Raw genomic sequence first — 20,976 nt, forward strand, 5'->3', positions numbered from 1 at the left:
CGGTGAGATGTGAAGTGGAGGCGGAAGCTTGAAGAAAGCCAATCGATTCCGCACTCAGCCCGGGAAGTACCGCATACAGACCTCTCACATTACATTGGGACGGGATTCCTGAAGACGAAGACGAAGACAAGGCTTGATGCACGAAACGCATTGAGTGAAGGAACTCATCATATACTTGACACTGGACACCGCTGACACGCGACATCGGCGCCCGCCCGCCCACTCTACGAACACCCTACCTTCACGCTCCCGAGGCCGCTACATTAAATAATGAACAACGTTGCTTGAATTCACGCGTCAACCAGACCTTTCCGAAAGCGCGCGGTCTCGTTGGCTGCGGAGCCTGTGCCCTTGGCTGGCGCGGACAAACATGGACTTGCCGTCGTGTACACAGTGAGTGCTGCTATGTTTGGCATACGTGAAATCCGCTCAGAGATAGAGCGGCAAAGTGAACAGCATTATTGTATCCGTTGTTCGTGGTGGTTGATAAATGGGGAAGGGAAACGTTGGGTGAAGATAGGACGACGGAAGGTGCATTGGTCAAACAAGCTAACACACCCAACGGCTCAATTGCTGCCCAGGTTATGCATGTACTCTCAGCTTTGAAAAGTAGTGGCTTTGACGTGATAGGCAAGATCCATATCAGCAGAACCTACTCACGTGTAATACCATGTAGGCTCTAAACCTCTAATGCTCAAACACATTTGCGTAGGCGTGTTTTCAATGTGAGCTTCAGCATCTTCAAAGTCATCACCAATCAAACACACGCGCGTAATTGTTAATCTTCAACTTTCAATTTCCTCCCTTCCACACACCCGTCATCAGGTATGAAGGAAGAGACTTTGCTTGCTAGCTAGCTTAGCTCGGGGATATCAACAGAGGAAAAACCACCCTATTCACAGCCTTTGTAATCCCGAATCCCTTTTTCTTGCCAAATAGAAAGCAGCCGTGACCCCATGTTCGACCAAGGAGAGATGCCCAAAGGCCCGGAATCGAACGTTGCTTTCTCTCGCCAGCCTAGCCCAGCCCAGGTACACCAGTACCGGTAAATTAGACTTTACGTACACATGGACTCTTCGAGTCCATTCGAGATAAGAGAAAAAGAAAGGAAATGGCGACCCATGGGCACACCAAAGCAAACGCACAATGGTATAAACAAAGGAAACGAATGAAAAAACCGAGACGAAAGGAAAGGTAGGTGGTACATCGACATGTCGAAGATATTCGATCAAAAACGCGGAGGTCCAAAAAGGTAATGTCGCTGAAGCGCGGGGGTGGCCAAAGTAAGTAAAGAGTAAAAGCGGCCAAGCCTATGCGCCGGGCAAAGGTGATTTCGTTAATATGGGGTATTCGAAAGGCAAAAATGTTTTGACCTCCAAAGCATATGCTTAAACCCAGACGCCGTGCGCGAGAACAGACTGTGAAAGGAAAGGTTCGTGGACACATGTACAAGGCGAGATGGTGGTGGGATCAAGCCATAGGAGGGAGAGGTTCAGCCGCGCTCTTCTTGCGGCCGAAGATGGTGCGAGTCCTGCTTTTGTCGCGAGCCTTCTTGTCTTTGGAGTGGTCTTTGGTGGCGGAACGACCTGATCGAACAGAACGCTCATCCGAGGCGGTGGAGCCGTCGTCCATGTATTTGTCTTTGTAGATCCAGCTGTTGCCCACCATGCTGACGCCCTTGGCTTCGGCTGCGCGGTAGAACTTGGCTGCTTTCTTCATGTTCTTCTTGCAACCAACGCCTTCTGCGTAACAGTATCCAGCTTCAACTAGGGCATCGGCATCGCCCCAATTTCCAGCGATCTCGTAGCATCGCAGTGCGAGGGATTTATCTTGAGGAGCGCCCCAGCCGTTTCCGTAGCACTTGCCGAGCTCGTAGATGGCTACGGCGTATTGGGCGCGGTGTCGCTTCTTCTTGGTGAGGTCAGTCAGTTGCCCGTGCTTGGACTGGTCCTCGTCGTCGGCTACTTCTAGCTGTCCAGAGTCGACGGCGCGGCGCAACCATTGCAGCGCTTCGGACTTGTTCTCGCGCATGCCCCATCCGTGGCGGCAAGCGAGGCCATACCAGAACATGGCTTCTGGAAGACCAGCGCGAGCTGCGAGACGGAGATGGTAGGTGGACTTGAGTAGTTCACCGGCTTCGTGGAGCTCCAGTCCCATGTCGCAGTGCTGTTGCGCTGTGACCTCCCCAACGGACCCAGCTGTTCGCGCGCGGATAGTGCTATTGCTGGATGTAAGGGACGGCGCGCCGTGGTCGAAAGAAACGTCGCGTCTTGCCTCTGGCTGTTGCTGGCGTGTCTGGTCGAAAGAACGGGGCGGTGATTCAGGTGAAGGTGGTCGCGGCTGGGTCTGGTTGGGCTGGCCTCCTGGTTGATCCCATTTGATCTCCCGTTTGAAGAAGTCCTCAATGCCGACAGACTTGCGGTCGACGGCCCTGCCGCGAGGAAGGTTGAACCTGGTGTATGTGTAGGACGGGGCTGGGTTGTTGGCGAATTCGCCAGACCGGCGGAAGTCCTCGCTTACCATGCTGACGGGAGTGTGGACCTGCTCGTTGGCGTAGTGAGCAGTAGGGATATCGTTAGAGTCCTGTCGGCGGAGCTGGTCGTCGAACGAGGGCCTCATGTTCACGCTCTCCTCGGACGGCTGTCGCGAGGGTCCAGCATCTGACCTTACGTCCAATGATGGACGGACGCTTTGGCGACTTGTGGGGCGTGAGAAGTTGGGTCTCGAGAAGTTGTAGGCAGGGCGTGGGAGACTGCCGCCATCGACCGAGTAGTTGGAAGCGGCTGATGGTGACCGGGGGATCATGGTAGGACCGGTGGCAGGTGTGAATGGAGAATGGGCTCTCGACAGGCTGGAGCTGGGAGACAGGTTGCGCGTCTGGTGCAGGGAGTCGTAGGATCCGCTGAGGGACATGTCCTCGACGTCGTCGTATGTGCCAGCGGCGGAGCGGATGCTTGGCGAGCGGTTGGAGTGAAGGGAGCTGGATGAGCGCGGCGGGAGCAGGTTGGAGCGTGGTGCCGAGCGGGGCTGCGATTGCTGCGAGTGTTGGGAATGCTGCGAGTCGCCAGAGCGCTTCCGCTGTGGGCTGAGGAACATGTGGGACGTGGCAGCGGCGGGGACATGGGGACTGACGGGCGTGGCCTCGCGCAGTCCAATGTGCGGCTCTACCGAATCGGGCGAGCGCGACCTGGGGATGTCGAAGTAGCTCTGGGGAGGCGTCGCAGGGCTGGCCTCGGCGATGGTGGCCATGGGGCTCTGCAGCGGCCCAATGGCATACTGGGGCTCGGGCTCGTCCATGCCGAACTGCGGGTAGTAGGACTGGTGTCTCTTGTCCGACGATATCTCCTGGCGCGGAGAGGCCTCGGGGCGCGGGGAGCGGACGGGGCCTGCATCTTCGTTGGGCGAGTTGACGGTCGAGTTGGAGAGGGACGAGAAGTAGCCGCCGCGGTTGCCGAACTCGTTCTGGATGGTGAGGGGCGCGAGGCGACTGAGGCGGCGGCCCGTCTTGTCCTGCTGCTCGAAGCGCTTCGCGAGCAGGCGGCCCTGGAGGGCGAGGGCATCCAGAGGGGAGAGGGCGGGCGGTGCTTCGCCGGTGCGCGGGCTGGGCAGGTCGGAGCCGAGGGACAGATTGCTCATGCTGGCGCTGGCGAGGTTTCCGAGGCCAAGGTGGTTGGAGGTGAGCGAGTTCGCGGTGGTGGGAGGTTCGAAGGACTGGGAGCGGAAGTCGAGGCCGCCCGGGCGTTGGTGTCGGTTTGCCATGGTGAAGGGACAGGCAGGCGGGCTAGTGGTTCATGGAATGTGCGGCGGAAGATTGATGACGCTGGGCCGTCATGCGCGCGACCGGGCAAAAGAAGCCGTCGAAGCCGCCTGGAGGGATGAATGCGGGAGACACGGGGCTGAGCAGAGCGTGCGGGAAAAGCAACCGTGATAAGAGCGGTGGGTGGTATTTTGGGCAGTCGGCACCATGGGAGAATGAAAGCAGCGCGAAGGAGCGGATACGACAGCAAGCGTCGAGTGAGCAGTGATGGACTGCAGGCCTCGAGCAGTGTCCGGGGCGTCGCGATGTTCTATGCTGCCCTTGGCTGCCCGTCGCGTGCAAGAATAGCTAAACCTACACCTCCTGAAACCACAGGTGGGCCGGGGATGCTCCCTGCTCGCCAATAGGGTCCGCTACCACCAGTCGGCCCTGCATCGCGACGACGTTGACCCACCGCGCCGTCGCCCTGACACGCAGCCACTCGATGCACGCATGCACGCCTGGCAGCAATTGGCGGCCCTAACCAGCCCTCATCTTGCATTGCCATTGCTTTTCACTTCTGCATGCTCCCAGCTACCAAACTCATCTCTTTCACCCACCTACCATCTACGACGCCACCACCCAGCTATTACTGCCTTGTCGCCTCCAGCTGCCTCTACTCCCTCCGGTGCCTCGTTTCACTAGTCTATCCGCACGCCATCCGTATTCCCCTCTCGGCCTGCCTCCGTTTCGGGCGCTGGCCGTCAGTAGGGTGGCACATGCTTCGCGTCACTTCATTTGCTCATGGCACTTGTGGAGCGGAACATGTTCCAGACTTTTGCTCATTTAATTGCTGCCCGTCCTGCGAACCACTGTTCCTGCAACGCTTCATGTCAAGAGCGCGCTGTTTCTGCCTATATCGCCGTGACTATATACTGCTCGTCGACTGGATTCCCAGCGTGCCTGCAAATCTAACCATGCAGGGAACACTCGCTGAGACCCGTGCCGGCAAGGGGCTCAGGGTCTTTTACGTGATGCCATCGGCCACTACGCTCGCCCTGCGTGCTCGTCCTTGGGCCAATACACCATCTCAATCTCGTGATCTCGCAGCGCCAGGCGCGATCTTCAGGTCACGCCGATGCCACGCACTCCCGCAGGCACAGTCCGTCTATGACGTTGCGCATCGTGATCATCTCAGTGATTCTCCACATCGTCGACTTGTTGTCTAGGTTCTGGGGTCCGTCGTCTAGGCGATCGCATCGATCCTCTCCCACGACTGCAGTTGCACGCTATCCTCTAGCTTCGGCTCGGACGCCGTGTCCAGGGACACACGTTTTAACCCCATCATCCACCCAACAATCCCAGCCGGCACCCAGTTGCCGACCAGATCATATGTCACACTACCACGTCCGACGCGCCATACCTTCCTTGGCCGCTTTTGCGTAAGTGCATCGAATACGCCGTTGTGCAATTCCCGAAGACTTGAGCCGCTGTGATTTAACAACCCCCGGTTCTGCGCGACACGCGTTTGCGCTTCGAAGTTGTTGGCATACAGCGCTCTGGTAGTTGCTGGCCAAGCGTGTGGGCTCCCAAGTCCCCTGGTCTGGAGATGATGTTTCGGACCCACGTTTGTGAGATCGAAAGTCCCCAGATGAAATTGCAAAACTTCAATGCCAAGGGTTCCCAGTTCCGCCCTGAGAGATGCTAGGAACCCCTCGAGTGCGCTCACGATCGCAGTCTCTACGCTATGAAATGGTGGCCGTAATGACGCAATGATGCTGGGCGTAAGCATCAGGACCCTGGATTTGAACTCACACACTGTCGGCAGCAGCGCTTGAGTCACTGCGATGGTGTTGAGCACTTTGGCATTCAGCGCGTCTGACCAAAGTTCGGGGGTCACCGTTTCTACAGGCCCGGTAGGGTAGATGAGGTCCGGCACCAGTATGACACCACTAAGATTGAGGTTGTGCGGGCTCGTCCCCGGGACAGCGACGTGCGGTTTCACAAGAAGCTCGTTGAAGTTCTGAATGGCCTGTTTGGTGCCCATCGTGTCCACAACGTCCAGGTGCAGCGGCCGCACGTCTGCTCTTGATTCGCTAAGTACCTGCTGCTCTTCATCCATGGTAGAGCACACAATGTATACAATGAAGCCGCGTCTTTCAAGGTCAAGGGCTAGCGATCGGACGATGGGCGAGTTGGGTGGTCCGGCAAGGACTGTTGGTGTTAGTCAGAGCGACTGCCATGCGCCTTCCTCAAGCACTCACCAACGACCTCCGTTCTTGCCCCATTGCTCGCTCGGCGCACTCTTCGCTTGCGGTTGTATTTCTTCTGTTCTCTCCATACCAAGAAACTCCCAGTGCCGATAAAGGCGACGATGGCTGCCGTCAAAGCCCGATTTCGCGACACCCAGTCTTGCAGGCGATGTAGGTAGGCGCCGGTGATGGGATGCGGGGGCGGCGGTGGCGCGCGTGGTCGAGCGCGTTCTGGCAACCACCCTTCAGGGAGGCTCTTCTTGATGTATCCGGCGACATGCGCAAAATGCGCATCAGTGGCGTCCCATATCGATCCCGTGAAGTTGCGGACGTCTTTCGTGTACTCAGCGAGCTTCACCCACGTCAGCGAGGCGCGCAGAGTCCAAATCCGTTGTCTTACTCACCACGCCCAGGATCTGCTGGTCGTCGTTGGACATGTCTTACAGAGAAATAATGTATTAAGGACTCGAAAGTGTGCGATGCTTCAAGGTTCAAAGTCTTTGACAGCTGACTGTGACGACTCCGCCAGTGCACTACGTCAGGCACTTCAGGACTGACTCGCGGAACGGGATCCGCACACGGTCGCACGTGAGAGGCACAACCAGCCTCTGAGCTGTTGCGCCACTCTCTCGGTGAAGTCTAACATTAGATCTTCCCACAAAATATGCGCGCTTGCTGACCCTGCAGACGATCGCCCTTTACCTTGTTTAATCAAGAACAGTGAGCTATTACTTTGTCTGAGTGAAGTACTCTAATCATCGACCTGGCCTTGCCATCGTCAAGCAGCGAAGGCCGCGTGAAGTGCTTACGTGGCTGGCCTCGTCCTTCGCTTCTTTCTTCAGTCTTTCTTTACTTTTCACTTTCATTCACGGCTCTGCCGCCAGTTTCCTACATCTTCTGTGCAAAGTCGGTCGCAGCATATAGTTTTATTCCACCGGGTCAGTTACTGCAATTCTCTGCTACACCAACAGTTGATCTACCACGTAGCGCGCACGAATCCTCTCACACAACGCAACCATGAAAGAGATTGACGCGCATTTCGATGCCTACGAGCATCTGAAGCATCTGCCTAGGGAGAAAGAGGCGTTGCACATGCTCCGCAAGGCAGCTTCCATGGTGAAGCCGATTATGAGGAAGCGCGGTTGGAAAGTAAGAACACTGTGCGAGTTCCTGCCCGAATCAGCTCGACTACTAGGTAAGATAACGAAAGTCATGGGTATGAAGATGTACTAACCTCCGAAGGTCTGAATGTCAATCGCACAGAAAGAATTCTCGTCCGCATGAGGTATCACTATGATGCCAGGCAATTCCTACCCTTCGAAGAAATCATGGACACATTACTACATGAACTTTGCCACATCGTATTTGGCCCCCACGACGGTAACTTCCACAACCTCTGGAATGAGCTCCGCGACGAACACCAGACGCTTCTCATGAAAGGCTACACTGGCGAAGGCTTCCTAGGACAGGGCAAAAAACTGGGTGGTAAAAGAGTATCACTTGACGAGATGCGCCGTAATGCCAGAAAGGCTGCCGAGAAGCGACACGCCACATCTAAACCCGGTGATGGAGGACATCGCTTAGGCGGCTCACGTCCTGTACAGCGCGGCATCGATATGCGAAAGGTCATCGCCGACGCAGCGTCACGTAGAATCAGCATCACCGACGGCTGCGCGAGCGGAAGTGCCAACGCAGGAACATTAGTCAATCAGCAAGCACAGAATGGATTCCGAACGACCGCCGAACAAGACGACGCCAACGACTGGGCCATTGCCCAGGCCCTGCAAGACCTCATGTACGACGAGGAAATGCAGAGGCTAGGTGCACCAACAGGAAACGGCGGTCTAGCCTGGGATCCCGAGAACGGGTTGTCCGTCGACAATTACCCTGCTCAACCTCCCCGTCCGCCAGGAAGCGGTACCACACAGCCGGATTGGTACTATGATAAAAATGGTGTCCTCCTTAATGATGGGCAAGCATGGGGGCTGAAACCTGATGGGAAGGGGGGATATTACATGCCCGAACATCCAGAGGATGAACCATCAATGAAAGCCCCGCCTACACGCAGCACGGCACAACCTCCACAAGGAAAACCCATATCGCGACTCGTCACCCAATCATCATCACGGCCTTCGAATCCCAAGTCCTCTTCTTCCTCGCGAATACCTTCACGTTTTCATCCTCGCGAGGAGCAGGAGCGACGAAACAAGAGTCTGCCTTCCACACCACCTCCCTCATCTACACTCTATTCTCCTGACCCCTCTCCGCACCCCCCATCCCAACAACCCCCGCACATCCCTCCCCCCGACCACTGGTCCTGCCCCTACTGCACCCTCGACAACCCCCTCGCCCACCTCGCCTGCTCCATCTGCGGTACTGAACAACCACCCCAACCCATCCCTGAACACCGGCGCTTCGCCTCTTCCTCCTCTAGTTCCTCCATTCCCAACCTGCCTAGGCCCCCTCCTAGGACTGATCTGAGGGGAAATGGGGCGACAACGCCGTTTGAACCTGCGAGGGGGCGGTTGGGCTGGAATTGCCTGGTTTGTGGGACGTTTATGGAGAGGGAGTGGTGGACTTGTAGTTGTTGTGGGACTATGAAGGCGGAGAGTTAGTGGTGGGTGGGGTGAGTGAGAGGGATGGGGTGGGTGAGGGGGGTTGTGGTGGTTGTGTAGTTCTTCGGTGTCTTTCTCTCTCTTTTCTTTTGGGTTTCTAATTTGAATAGAACGGGATGGATTTGATGGGGAGTTCACGTACATATACCCGCGCAGAAGGAAGCGCATGATGGACGTACATCCACATTGCATGTTGGATGTTCTGGTATTTCACGGCTATTGGATCGAGAATAAGTTCTGTCACATCTTGAATGTAGTAGTAGTAATAAACATTCCATCCGACTCAGTCTGAACCTTTATCTCTTCCGTCCTGGGTGGAGGAGGCGGAGGGGAGGAGGTGGAAGGCTCGCTCTTTTCTGATTAGAGGTAGTCGACTATTCAACTAACATTACATCTTCGATTTCGCATCTACAGATCTTCCATCCGAATTGGTTCGCGAAGTTATCCTCCTGGGTGGGTGGAAGAGGTGAGGAGGAGGAGGAGGAGGAGGAGGAGGAGGAGGAGGAGGAGGAGGAGGAGGAGGAGGAGGAGGAGGAGGAGGAGGAGGAGGAGGAGGAGGAGGAGGAGGAGGAGGAGGTGGAGGTTCAAGACCCTTTCACCATATTAAATCTTGAACGTAGTAGTAACAAACATCCCGTCTGACTTAGTCTGCATCTCGATACTTTCCGTCCCCCACGGCGCCCTCCGGGATGGGCTCTCTGGTTTCGGAACCGGTGGCGTCTGGGCTCTATCTACAGACTCTTCTCCAGACGCTAATTGCTGTTCACGCCTCTTTTCCTTATCTATCTCGTCATAGTATTCCTTCTCTCTTCTTCGCATATCAATCAAGAGCCTTCGACACTTGGCACGTTGAAAGTTGCGCAAGTCGGGCCAGTGGCATTGATGGTAGATGGCTTTGGCCTCCTGGTTTTGTTAGTTATTGGGTTGTGTATGCATGATTTGTATGTTACCTTAATCCATGGTAGAAGATAGTGATTCGGATACTCCTTCTCGTTCACGTCTTCCCACATCTCCCAGTAAGGGTTGTTGGTATCATTCGTGAGCGGTATTAACCTTAGTGACTTTAGGTCCTCACACAAGCCATCGAAGTAAGCGACCGCTGGTACAGGGCGAGATGAACGCCATTGCTCGTCTTCCGGTACCTCATCTGGCGGCCGTGTAATAAGCCCGCTACACGGAGTAAGCTCACCTAAAATATGCACTAGGTCAGAGATAATAATAAGGCGCAGACCAGATGCCAGAGCCTCTTCGGTCGTCATCGTCGTCAAACTCACCATTATTAGTATCCAACATCCACCACGTTCCATACTGCGCCGAATGCAGCTGCTGTGACAATGGCAGAACACCCTCTGTCATCTTCTCGTCACGTGGCCACATGTTCGCCATAATCGGATCATCTCTTTGGTAATCCTCCTCGGGATATCGATCAAAATGGGAGTGATAGTATATCAGCACATCTGTGTCCGGGAACACGGGCACAAGGCCGTTGAGCACGAATGGTACGTGACGCACAAAGTCTATCATTCGGTCGTTGAAGCCTAGACGACGCAGTTTCGCCAAGGGGATCTTGGAGTCGGGACGCCGCCCGTTATGGGGTAGGGCGATGTCGTCCAGATCTATGGATACCATCTTGGAGAGGAGGGTGTAGTAGCGGGTCATGCTTGCTACGATCGCGTCGCGGTCGTAGCCGGAGTTTGCATCCGCGTCCGAAGATGCGGATGTGTCGGCTGGCATGGTAACAGCCTTTGAGATGCGTTTTCGTCCTTGATAATCATTCATAGAGGCCGTTGTTACGGCCTTTCTTCGATATTCACGATCGATAACGCGTTACTCCACGCTGCTGGATATTACTGCTGTCGGAAATCGTAGCACGTAATCACGGCTTCATAACTAGACTACAAAGTCAGGCGGTCGTCGTCGCAGAGAGTACTGCATTTAGGATTGCTATCGCGAAAAGGAGATGCACGTGGAAGCGACGCGATGTATTTGGGACGGATTAGGCATGGCGTTGCCCCCGCCTGCCTCTAAACTTCTTGAATCCGGTCACGGTCGTTCCTATACGAACGCATCGCTCACGAGGAGGCATCTACGACTTTAGCTCAATTCTTGCCTGCGCTCGTCATTGAAGCTGCGTTGTGGTAGGCGGAATTATTGCCATCTGGCATCAACACGACAAGACGACAAGCTATTGTTAACCACCGGATGAACTGCGGCTCTATGGCCACGTGATCGGACCTTCGCCGAAAATCTACCTGTCTCCGGATGCTATGATCGACCCGGTGGCCCAAGATTTCGAAGGCGACTCTGCGAGATTCGATGATCGCAGCCACCACATCTTTAGTGTGAAAAAGATACAGCGTTGCCACCTCATATTGCTTTGCTCGGAGCGCGCTCCAGGGTGTAGATGACGAATCGACGGTACGGGTCGAGAAAGACATGGGCGATCTGCTCGTTTACACATACGCACTAGGCAAACAGCCTAAAACAGATGCTAGTGCCTATCACGAACAGGCACGAACGAATGGTCAAGGAAAGGTAGACGGAAAAACCAAGATGGCCGTTACCCCAGATAGATTGCACTCTCTACGAACCCCGGTCGACGAACATTTTCCCCAGCTTTCGGCTCCACACGACGGGCTTGGTGGAACCAGGTAAGGAATGACTATAAAGAATGAGTAGTCCGCAGCAGGAATTGGGGAGCTACCGTTGTCAAGCATCCACCACCACAATGCGTTCCATCCTCCTCGCCGGCGCTGCTCTCGTAGCCACAGCATTGGCTCGAACCGTCCCTCACCGTTCGTTGGCTACCAGACAGAATGGAGGCCTTCCCAGCACTTTCAGCTGGACATCTAGCGACATCCTAGTCAGGCCCAAGAACGATGGTCGCAACCTCGCTGGTATCAAAGATCCCTCAATCATCGAGTATGAGGGCGTATACCACGTTTTTGCCAGTACAGCGAAGGAGGAAGGGTACAACCTGATGTACTTCAACTTCACCGACTTCGACAAGGCACAAGAGGCGCCATTCTACTATCTTGACCAGAGCGCCATTGGTACCGGCTACAGGGCTGCACCTGAAGTCTGTAAGTAAACCGTTCTTCCAAATCCGTACATACCAGGATAAGAATAGAAAGAGTCCCCTACTAACACTTCGCAGTCTACTTTGCTCCCCAGAAGCTCTGGTACCTCGTCTACCAGAACGGCAATGCGGCATACAGCACCAACCCAGACATCTCCAACCCCGCTGGCTGGACTGCCCCGGAAGTCTTCTACCCCAACGGCACTCCCGCTCTCATTGCCCAGGGCCTTCTCACCCCTCAGCAAGGCTACTGGGTCGACATGTGGGTCGTATGCGACGACGCCAACTGCCATCTCTTCTCCCACGATGACAACGGCCGCCTCTACCGCAGCCAAACGACCGTTGCCCAGTTCCCCCGCGGAATGAGCGAGCCTGTCATCACCCTCTCAGAGCCCAACAAGAACGATCTCTTCGAAGCGGCGACTGTGTACCGCGTCGACGACAGCACTTATCTCCTACTTGTCGAGTGCATCGGCCAAGGAGATTCCCCCGGTGGCCTACGTTACTTCCGCTCCTGGACGTCTTCCTCGCTCGAGGCCGACGAGTGGAAGCCGCTTGCTGCTACCCAGCAGAACCCCTTCATGGGTGAGGCGAATGTCGAGTTTGCCAATGGAAACAGGTGGTCGGACAGTATCAGCCATGGAGAGTTGATCAGGTCGCAGGTTGACCAGACGCTCTCGATCAAGCCGTGTGGTATGAGGTTCTTGTACCAGGGTATCGACCCTAATGCGAGCGGGAGCTACAATGCGCTGCCGTGGAACCTGGGCCTGTTGACCCAGAATGGCAACACCACCTGCTAAGTAGACGTGTAAGAAGGCGGGATAAGAATGGATGATATGTGCCTATGCATGGATAATTGTATATAGCTTCGAGCACATGTCCATGTCAGCGCTACAAGTAAAAGAAATCACAGTAAATATTATCGTTCAAACTTGAACTACTCTCAGATCTATTGCACCATCTTTACAGATCTTCACACATGTTCTTACATGCCCATTTCACAGCCCATTTCATTTTACCACACCCCATTACCAACCGCTGCCGTCACACCGGAGCCCTCCAAACACGATCTTCGCCCCCTTGTCACAAAAGGTCCCCTGCAAACCCACGATCTGCACAAAACGGTACGGTCTCATCTCGGCACCACCCACGCCCCAACATGACGACTTCCATCGTCGTCATCGTTCGTCACCCGCCGCGTCCCGTCTAACGCGCTTTCCAACGAGAAAAGAAGGAACTTTCCGGGACGCGTGGTCGTGGAAGATGCACGTTCCTGGTCGTGGAAGCTGTGAAAGGTTGGTGCGAGGGATATGCATGTTGGCATGTGCGTGTGGTCTGCGCTTTGCGATGGAATGGGCGAATGCACCGACCGTGCTGTATGGTAATATGTCGTCGCGCGACTTTCCATAATGGCGTGGAGGCCGGTGAGATGGGGGTATCGTGAGTTTCCTAAATGGGTGAGTGTCTGAGCGTACCTAGATGGTGATGCCTGCATCGCAGCCGCTTCCCCGGTTAGGGTACTAGGTCTATGTGCCGGCGTAAGCCTTTCATTCGCGTGGGTGTTATGCTGACAGTAGATGACGTTGTGCCGAGTGGGATACAAACGGTTATTGTTGTATCACTCATCAGGCTGTTCGATGGGCGTAACAATCAGCTACATCATACCTTCAAGGAGCTGGTGACTTACTGGTTTGGCGACTATTATTGTTGTCGTCTTCGTCAGTCAAACAATTCCACACGCTGAGAATGGCTCTATAGATGATCAAGTTCGCTGTGTGTTTCGTCGTCACCGCCCAGTCTCATGCTGTCCGTGTGATATGTCAAGTCGTCCGTGTTTATGAGAGGTCTCTGCTTATCGCGACTATGCCATTGCACACCGAATCATGCCGTTGCGACTGCTGTAGTCGAGCCATGTTGTCGCGGCGAGCCAGGCCGGAGCATTTACGGGGAACCGGGATGGGTGCATGCTCGTTGCTGGGAACAGAAAGAGGCATGTATCATCACACGATACCATGCTTCCCATGAAACCTGTTCTCGTTGACGGATGAAGGTAATGCGAAGGACGATAACGGAGCTGTAGATCTTCCCATGACGTGAATGCCAACGTCCGTTGCGTAAGAGTCCCGCTTGCGTATAGACTCGTCCATGGCGAAGACGGGGAGAGTAAGGTCTGCCGTTTCGAAAGAGCTACTCAGACCTGAAAGTGTGAAACGGATCTTGAATTCGAAAAGGTCACGACAACTGTTCCGATGGATCTGAATTACTGGATACGCAGAGCTCCTGCTAGAGCATGATCACACCCGAGGTTGCATTACAACATCGTACTTACAACCATACATAGACTCGAAGACCGGAGAACATCGGAGAAACAGCATCAAACCGCGACGATCCTCGATCCCAATGAATTAACCCCTTCCTAACTGCATGCGCACGCCGCAGGAACACGAGCGCCTCCCTGCGCAGTCAGTACGTCAACACTTGGCGAACACTCTCGTACGAAAGGATCTCAACACACGCGCGACATCAAAATGATGGTGTGCTACCCCACGATTTGCGTAAAGGGAACTAGGGTTGTTTGCTAAAGGATTCAAACATGGTCAAGCGAGCGAGTTGTTGAGCTAGTGTCTCGGTTAAGATTCCGATGTGACTGGATTGGCGGGATAGGGTGGATTGGTGGAACATCTAGGGTTTTCTCGGACCGACTAAGGGAATGTTATGTCATGGGGAGGGTTTGGGAGGGTGTTGTTGAGGAGGGCGGGTTGTGATCGAGGACTGATACCTTGGCTATAGTATGGGGTGTTAAGAAAGATGATTGCGGGATGTCGGTCGTTGTACATGCCTGGACGCGGGGTTTCTGTGAAGCGGTCTTGGTAAGCAATGAATTCGTGACGAATTGTTAAACCGGGATTGAGGCTCGCGGATTGTTGAGAGTACATGTTGTTTTCCTGGATCAAAATAAGTTACAGTCACCAACAGATCGACTCTGGGAAGCGATACGTGGGGTCATGAAGGCCGCATCAAATGCCGCATTCTCTACCGCTGTCATAGGGTCCGCGTCTCCGCTACCTCAGGCAACGTTCGTGGATGTATTAGGCCTCGAGCAGCCTATTCTTCTCACAAAGAGTGCCTCTGTATGTTTACTAGAGTATATTTCCGTGGCCGCGGAAAGAGTCAAGCATTTCCACGTAAAAGTGACGATTCCCGTATTGTTGAGAAAGCTGCGATGCGAATTGCGGACCTTAGCGCACTATGTGTACACGCCGCAAACGCGGCGTTGCTGATGGAATCCGCATGGCCTACCTTAACAGGCTCGCGTCCGGATCCAGGATACCTTGCTCGCTTGAACCGTAGTGCATATCGGTGGCGTGAGCCATTGTCGTGAACACTATGTCTCATCAACACTGCCTGTTTACTTGTGTGCATGCAGTTGACGGCCTTGAGGACCCTTCTCTAGGCATGGAGGAATGACATAGCTCATTCCTCCTATCATGGTTGCGAAAGACCCATAGGTCTTACCGCAAAGCTCGGCGTAGAGTAATGTGACGTCTCGGGGACGCTGCAGACAACCCTGGGTGGCCATCGCAAAGCGCGCATACGACGTGGGTTTTTATGAATCGTGGATCACAACCACGCGATTCGTAGGGTCGAGACAAGGCCGCCTCTTTTGCTGATAACTAAGATGTATCAGTACACCGTCAGACATTCAAGGGCAAAATCTGCAATTCGTGGAACCTTAGAACCGTCAGGCGTGGGATGATCGGTAGTCTTCTCACCTTCTCACCGTTCAGATATTCCGATCAATTACCATGATCAATGTTGAGGAGGCGAGAGCGTCCGAAAAGATCTCAACTACGGGACTGAGGTTGAGTCGGAAGCGCCTGGATATACTTGGCATCCCACGTTCATGGCTGTATCAGGTAGAAGAGCGTGCGACCAGGTACGAGAATCCCACACGATCGACTCGGTGCGATCGGTTGTGGCTCTTCAGACCGAATCAGGAACGAACGGCATGGCGTGGCAAACAGGCTGTGCTGCAACTGCCGTTGTACGGTGAGCCTTTGCTACTGTGGACCGTGAATAGCAGACGACCCCCACGGTCGACAAGAGATCGACGAACTATAGCTAAAGCAGACGGCACGGTAGCTGTACCCATCGTTTTCTTGGTAGTTGCTGTTAACCGAGGCTAGTGCAGAGTCCAACGGTGTATTCGATGATGTATCGGACATGTCCGCTACCATGCATACGCTCGTCACGACGTCTGAGTTTTGCAGCCCAAGCTGACTTCTGCTGATCCCATATGTGATGATAGAGAAGTAATTGTTGGACTGAACTGTGCCACAGTGACGTCTACTCAATCATTCCTGGAGTATCACCTGCTGACAGAGCTAGAACTCGATCAGACCACATACTCCTTGCTCACTGCATCGGTCTCGGAAGGGGCGAGCGAGGGCCTGGTCCCAGTGAATCGCATATGACCCGCATGGTGTGGGCTGACCCCTCACCCCTCATCAGCACTAAATCCGGTGCGGCGATGTTGCCGAGATGTCGGACGAAGTTGCTTGAGGTGAGCTTTTCAGATGCTGAAGTGGATCTTTCATATTTTCCTTGCTCTTTTGCTGCGTTTGTGTGTGACTAGAATCGTATTGTGGAGAAAGAAAAGGAATTCTGGCCAAGAAACTATCCTCAGGACCCACCCCTTGATACCCGTGACTGCAGCGTTACCCTGGTCGGTACACGAGATACTTCAAGGGCATCATCACAAGACCGCGGATGCTGATGGAAATGGGCGTAACTGACGTACACCCTGCAAGATGAGCGGATGGCTTAAACCTCCACAGACCTCGGGCATCATCCAAGACGGCAGTACCCAGTATTACGTGCATGATTCCAGGGCCTCAGTGCATGAAAAGGCAATACAACGACGCACAAGACGTGATCGCGAGGGCAACTGGGCATCATGCAAGTCAGAGGCCTGGTGCGGCGGCAGGTCGAAGGTGTGCGGCTTGTGGTCGAACGTGGTAAGAAGGCGGGGAACCAAGTCTCCAGGATCGCCAATTTGTGGGGTAATAGCGTCGTCGTTGATGGCCGCATGGTCGGCTCACGCTCGGTTTGCGACGAGGCTGTGTGCGTCCGCGCGAACATCCATGGATTACAGTTGTTTTGCAGAAGAGAATGCCATCGAGAGATCCATTAATGCCGCTACGGAACCACTGCATACAGCTTGCGGCAACGCCAGTAAAACTCTTCATCCTCGTGCCGCTAGATTGTGGATTTCGCATGACTTGAACGTCGCGGAATACACTTTCGGGTCATTGTAATCGGAACCGATTGGATAGAGCGAGACATCGAGGGTGTCGGGCGAAAGAGATCAGTCCAAGTATTCGACGATGCGGATTAAAGTTCGCAGTGTTTTCGAGTGCCGAAGCGAATTGCCACGGCATCGCGTGGGGGCACGACCAGACAAAGATCCACCGAAAATCAGGTACGATGAGCGAGGCGTCTCAAGCATCATCCTTCTCGCATTTGAACCCAAGTCGTGGAAACAAAAGCAATACGCGAGAACATGCTGAGGGCTTTTGTCCCTGCTGCAGTTGCCGGAACGGCGCTCGGCACATTGCGGCAATGCTTTTGCTCATGGTGGCACTGGATTGATGCTTTTCGCGTTGGAATGTGGTCGTTGGCTTGCACATGCAGCAGTGCAAACACCTTCCATGTGCGGATTGGTGGGTATACGAACCAGATAATGTCGTGTACACAGCACGACTCGTACACAATCGCCCTTGCGGAAACATGTTGTGTGAAGAGCCTCAAGGTTTGAGCTATGGCCAGACCCCGCCACCAAGAGTAATGGGCGTGGGGTGAGATATCTCGAGCGATCGGCGTCGTCATCCTGGCCAGGCTCTGTAATGATGAGACATGGGCTGCCTCTGATAAGTTCGCTATTTTGGTCCGTTTTTGGTGGCCCTATGGCGGTCGGCTATGGATGACTGCCTCGGTGCGGATATTGCATGGCCTTGTGACGAGCTTCTCCTTCATGCTGTCTGCCACGTCTTGCAGCACCGCTGGAATCCTTTCATTTCTCTTACCCTTTGCATTGCTCTACTGCACGTCCGAGTGGTCGCCGAGCTCGACGGCTGAACCGACTGGGACCACGATGGGCAAGACGGGGCGGCCGGGGTTGCTGAACGGAATCAGATGATGCGAATAGGCCGGCCACGATTCCCCCACCCCCACACTAACACCCCCGAACGGTATCCGTTAACGCTCTTTCGAGCCCGCCGACCCTTCGCATGGTGCCAGCTGTGGCGAGAATTACCCTATCAGCATGCAGCCAGGATTCCAAAAGATCGTCACAAGGCGTGCCCCCCTTGCACTTCACGTCCGGCCAAGATCCGATGTTCACAGCCTCTCACCCCCTGCTCGCTTGCTGCAACGTGAGCAAAAAAGCAAACGCCGCTTCAATCAGCAATCCTCGCTGCGTTTATTGGCCACGCGCAACCCCTACAGCTAAGCGCAAACAGCTGTGCCTGGTATCGGCTACGTGCAGAGCAGTGCCTCGAGCAGGCTGCGGAAGTCACCGCCCCTTTGGTCGTCACCAAAGATGCCTGCTCATCTCTTACGGATGCACTTCACGCACCTTGCTTTGCCTGCCGTCACTAGCACTCCTGACAACGCCGTCAGCTGGACCCCCACACTCCCCATTGCAAGGTCAAGTGTCCGGCGTTTGAAAATATTTAAGTACCTGTACTATCCTCGGGGTGTTACCAAACATCGATCAACCATTGACGTATTCGTTCCGTTCGTCGTTGCTGCGTTCCGCTTATTCTTTGTCAAAAGTCCCGCTTCTCTCTGCAAGCTTTTGTTAGTATAAAAGTCTACTAGACCTCCACGTTCGAACTCTTCTTATCATGTCACCGCACACCGACGCACCTTCTCCTGCAAATAGCTTCGTTCAAGATTCTGGCTTCCACCATCCTGTCCAATCCGTCTACACCATGAACCGATACACCGACTTCGATACCAGCTCGATGGAGTCTACTGATGTTGGCATTCGGCGATCATTGATTCCTGGCATCTACGTTCCTACCGTAGCGTTCTTTGAACCAACCTCGGATAACGTAGACGTCGAGACTACCGCCAGCCACGCCGTTCGTCTAGCCAAAGCCGGTGTTGCTGGTATCACTACTCAAGGATCCAATGGCGAGGCTGTCCACCTCTCTCACAAGGAACGCGATCTCATTACAAACACCACCCGCAAAGCTCTCGATGACGCAGGCTTTGGTTACATGCCTGTAATCGTCGGATGTGGTGCTCAGTCGACCCGGGAATGCATCGAGCTCTGCGAAGAGGCAGCCTCCGCTGGCGGAGACTATGCCTTGGTGCTTCCACCAGCATACTACCAGGGCTTGTTCTCGAAGGAGACCGTAAAGGAATTCTTCCAGGATGTAGCCACTGCTTCGCCCATCCCCATACTCATTTACAACTACCCTGGTGCCGTTTCTGGAATGGATCTCAACTCAGATATCATCATCGAGCTGGCTCAACATCCCAACATTGTCGGTTGCAAGTTAACCTGTGGCAACACAGGAAAACTCAACCGCATCGCAGCGGCGACACGAGCAGCCACTGTCTCTGATCCTGGATCTGGTTTCATGTGCATGGGCGGATCCGTCGACTTCACACTGCAAACATTGGTCGGAGGCGGTTCCGGTATCATTGGCGGCATGGCCAACATCGCACCCAAGACATGCGTCAAGCTTGTGGAGTTATTCGAAGCTGGCAAGCTCGCGGAGGCCCGTAAGCTCCAAGCGATAGTAGCCCGAGGCGACTGGGCTGCCATCCAGGGTGGTATCATCGGCACCAAGGCCGGATTGATGGCTCACTTCGGCTACGGAGGATATGCTCGCAAGCCCCTCCCCAGGCCTGGCAAGGACGAAGTCCGCAGGTGGCGAGATGCATTTGACGAACTCGTCAAGACTGAGAACTCTCTCTGAGTTATGCACGCAAACACGATGTCTCCCTCTTTCTATCAAAAGAGGTCATGACGCCGCGGTGCACACACTGTTGTTTCCGAGCATCCTCTCGCATTGCTCTTGGCGTTGAGCGCACTTTTGCATATTTCTAGCGGCGTTGTCTCAATTTGGTCGTTGCTTTGTTCACAGTCAGTATGGTGGGCGTTATCTGTCGTTACGAGGCTGCAAAAAGCAATTTGGTATCCCTGCAGACGTCATTACCAGCAGCGCCTGTGCGACGCTCCGAGCCTTCCAGTGGCTACTTCTCGTTTTCTGTAAGCGTCCGTTTAGCTTCGCATAGCAGTCAGTGGGTGGATATTTGATCAAGTTGTATTCCCGGTCTGTTCGGACCTGTCAGTATTGTAGCAAAGTTGAATCCAAAACCTTCATGAATCGCCCTTCATGGTAATCGCACGACAATGCAATGCTCGTCCGTGCTGTCATCCTGTCTTGCGCACTCGTCCATAATCTCTCTGCTCATCCAATAGCAGCGCAGTAGGTCTTTGCGAGAGCTCGGCCTTGATGTTTGCCATGATTGGAGTGGCGTATTTGCATGATCCTTAAGCCACTGACCAATGTAGCACATGGAACGGCTGGTACTACCCCCACGAAAGAGGGCGAACAAACTTTCCGATACATCTTCTCAGCCACATCCGAAGAGCCGGGGAGTGTGTCAGGCTTATGCACTTTCTGCTCAAAAGACATGCATCCTGCCGTTATGGTTCGCCCAAATTCTGCGACGTTCAGAAAGTATCAGTGCCGACTTCCGCCGTGGAACGACGTTTCACTAAACAGAGACCACGAAACGTCCTGAGATTGTATTCCGAGAAGGCTGCAGTGACCGGGTGGCCAGTCGCTGACAAGCATCGCAGACGAGCCTGCTTTGAGGATGGTTATGCCATACCTCGCCAACACGATACTCGATGGCGAGTGCGACCACTCATAATAGCGACGACATTGAGAATCTGCAGTCAGCCGTGTAAGCCAATCGGTGTCTTTACATCGTGCCCTATCCGCGTGGCGTTGGTGTTGCTTCTGCCTAAAAGTAGCGAATACAATTCGCAGATAACGGTGTCGCTGTGCTCTGTCTCAGTCCGCTACGGAATTGAGCGGCTGACAGCACTATCGCTACCCAAAGATTGTGATAGGAACCTTGCTGAAACTTGTACGTCTGACAACATCGTCCGGTGAGCAAGCCTTGATCATCAGCAGTCCCAGTCACCGCTACTCTGGCCTCATCCCACGTTCAGGCGCTTAGCGTTCCAGCATGATGGTAGGGCAA

General features: G+C 54.3%; 8 protein-coding genes across 8 annotated transcripts; 5 read left to right on the top strand and 3 right to left on the bottom strand.

Moving 5' to 3' along the window:
- Positions 1 to 1,341: 1,341 nt before the first annotated feature.
- BKA58DRAFT_113033 (uncharacterized protein) lies at positions 1,342 to 3,865 on the bottom strand. Its single transcript, XM_046163961.1, has one exon. It carries the CDS (start codon positions 3,757 to 3,759, stop codon positions 1,471 to 1,473), a length of 2,289 nt encoding a protein of 762 aa, XP_046030105.1. The 5' UTR covers positions 3,760 to 3,865; the 3' UTR covers positions 1,342 to 1,470.
- A 645-nt stretch (positions 3,866 to 4,510) lies between these two features.
- Positions 4,511 to 6,489, bottom strand: BKA58DRAFT_356133 (uncharacterized protein). The gene is made up of 3 exons (XM_046168652.1): positions 6,393 to 6,489; positions 6,001 to 6,340; positions 4,511 to 5,950 (listed from the first exon to the last, which is right to left on the bottom strand). Exons 1-3 carry the CDS (start codon positions 6,423 to 6,425, stop codon positions 4,983 to 4,985), a joined length of 1,341 nt encoding a protein of 446 aa, XP_046030106.1. The 5' UTR covers positions 6,426 to 6,489; the 3' UTR covers positions 4,511 to 4,982.
- Positions 6,490 to 6,803: 314 nt separating this feature from the next.
- Positions 6,804 to 9,067, top strand: BKA58DRAFT_113061 (WLM domain-containing protein). The gene is made up of 2 exons (XM_046163962.1): positions 6,804 to 7,183; positions 7,231 to 9,067. Exons 1-2 carry the CDS (start codon positions 7,006 to 7,008, stop codon positions 8,601 to 8,603), a joined length of 1,551 nt encoding a protein of 516 aa, XP_046030107.1. The 5' UTR covers positions 6,804 to 7,005; the 3' UTR covers positions 8,604 to 9,067.
- Positions 9,068 to 9,168: 101 nt separating this feature from the next.
- Positions 9,169 to 10,610, bottom strand: BKA58DRAFT_378986 (uncharacterized protein). The gene is made up of 3 exons (XM_046169771.1): positions 9,878 to 10,610; positions 9,554 to 9,792; positions 9,169 to 9,506 (listed from the first exon to the last, which is right to left on the bottom strand). The coding sequence occupies exons 1-3, from the start codon at positions 10,380 to 10,382 to the stop codon at positions 9,207 to 9,209; spliced, it is 1,044 nt and encodes a 347-aa protein (XP_046030108.1). The 5' UTR covers positions 10,383 to 10,610; the 3' UTR covers positions 9,169 to 9,206.
- Positions 10,611 to 11,331: 721 nt separating this feature from the next.
- Positions 11,332 to 12,482, top strand: BKA58DRAFT_399243 (alpha-L-arab-like proteininofuranosidase precursor; the record flags this gene model as incomplete). Its single annotated transcript, XM_046171532.1, has 2 exons — positions 11,332 to 11,686; positions 11,761 to 12,482. 2 exons carry the CDS (start codon positions 11,332 to 11,334, stop codon positions 12,480 to 12,482), a joined length of 1,077 nt encoding a protein of 358 aa, XP_046030109.1.
- A 639-nt stretch (positions 12,483 to 13,121) lies between these two features.
- Positions 13,122 to 13,856, top strand: BKA58DRAFT_378991 (uncharacterized protein). Its single transcript, XM_046169772.1, has one exon. The coding sequence runs from the start codon at positions 13,441 to 13,443 to the stop codon at positions 13,705 to 13,707; it is 267 nt and encodes an 88-aa protein (XP_046030110.1). The 5' UTR covers positions 13,122 to 13,440; the 3' UTR covers positions 13,708 to 13,856.
- A 1,632-nt stretch (positions 13,857 to 15,488) lies between these two features.
- Positions 15,489 to 17,000, top strand: BKA58DRAFT_399244 (uncharacterized protein; the record flags this gene model as incomplete). Its single annotated transcript, XM_046171533.1, has 3 exons — positions 15,489 to 15,619; positions 16,024 to 16,246; positions 16,521 to 17,000. 3 exons carry the CDS (start codon positions 15,489 to 15,491, stop codon positions 16,998 to 17,000), a joined length of 834 nt encoding a protein of 277 aa, XP_046030111.1.
- Positions 17,001 to 18,500: 1,500 nt separating this feature from the next.
- Positions 18,501 to 19,763, top strand: BKA58DRAFT_113096 (uncharacterized protein). The gene has a single exon (XM_046163963.1). The coding sequence runs from the start codon at positions 18,591 to 18,593 to the stop codon at positions 19,674 to 19,676; it is 1,086 nt and encodes a 361-aa protein (XP_046030112.1). The 5' UTR covers positions 18,501 to 18,590; the 3' UTR covers positions 19,677 to 19,763.
- Positions 19,764 to 20,976: the final 1,213 nt, after the last annotated feature.

Source organism: Alternaria rosae (genome assembly GCF_020736505.1).
Source record: "Alternaria rosae strain MPI-PUGE-AT-0040 chromosome Unknown BKA58scaffold_2, whole genome shotgun sequence".
NCBI lineage: Eukaryota > Fungi > Ascomycota > Dothideomycetes > Pleosporales > Pleosporaceae > Alternaria > Alternaria rosae.

What these genes read in the sequence shown, in the direction of transcription:
- BKA58DRAFT_113033 (XM_046163961.1), bottom strand. Translation starts at nt 3,759, where the DNA reads ATGGCAAACCGACACCAACGCCCGGGCGGCCTCGACTTCCGCTCCCAG.
- BKA58DRAFT_356133 (XM_046168652.1), bottom strand. Translation starts at nt 6,425, where the DNA reads ATGTCCAACGACGACCAGCAGATCCTGGGCGTG. An exon ending in ACCAGCAGATCCTGGGCGTG is followed by an intron (nt 6,341 to 6,392) that starts GTGAGTAAGACA and finishes ACGTGGGTGAAG; the next exon opens with CTCGCTGAGTACACGAAAGA. An exon ending in GGCAAGAACGGAGGTCGTTG is followed by an intron (nt 5,951 to 6,000) that starts GTGAGTGCTTGA and finishes TAACACCAACAG; the next exon opens with TCCTTGCCGGACCACCCAAC.
- BKA58DRAFT_113061 (XM_046163962.1), top strand. Translation starts at nt 7,006, where the DNA reads ATGAAAGAGATTGACGCGCATTTCGATGCCTACGAGCATCTGAAGCAT. An exon ending in CGAATCAGCTCGACTACTAG is followed by an intron (nt 7,184 to 7,230) that starts GTAAGATAACGA and finishes TAACCTCCGAAG; the next exon opens with GTCTGAATGTCAATCGCACA.
- BKA58DRAFT_378986 (XM_046169771.1), bottom strand. Translation starts at nt 10,382, where the DNA reads ATGAATGATTATCAAGGACGAAAACGCATCTCAAAGGCTGTTACCATG. An exon ending in GATGTTGGATACTAATAATG is followed by an intron (nt 9,793 to 9,877) that starts GTGAGTTTGACG and finishes TGCATATTTTAG; the next exon opens with GTGAGCTTACTCCGTGTAGC. An exon ending in ATCTTCTACCATGGATTAAG is followed by an intron (nt 9,507 to 9,553) that starts GTAACATACAAA and finishes TAACAAAACCAG; the next exon opens with GAGGCCAAAGCCATCTACCA.
- BKA58DRAFT_378991 (XM_046169772.1), top strand. Translation starts at nt 13,441, where the DNA reads ATGATCAAGTTCGCTGTGTGTTTCGTCGTCACCGCCCAGTCTCATGCT.
- BKA58DRAFT_113096 (XM_046163963.1), top strand. Translation starts at nt 18,591, where the DNA reads ATGTCACCGCACACCGACGCACCTTCTCCTGCAAATAGCTTCGTTCAA.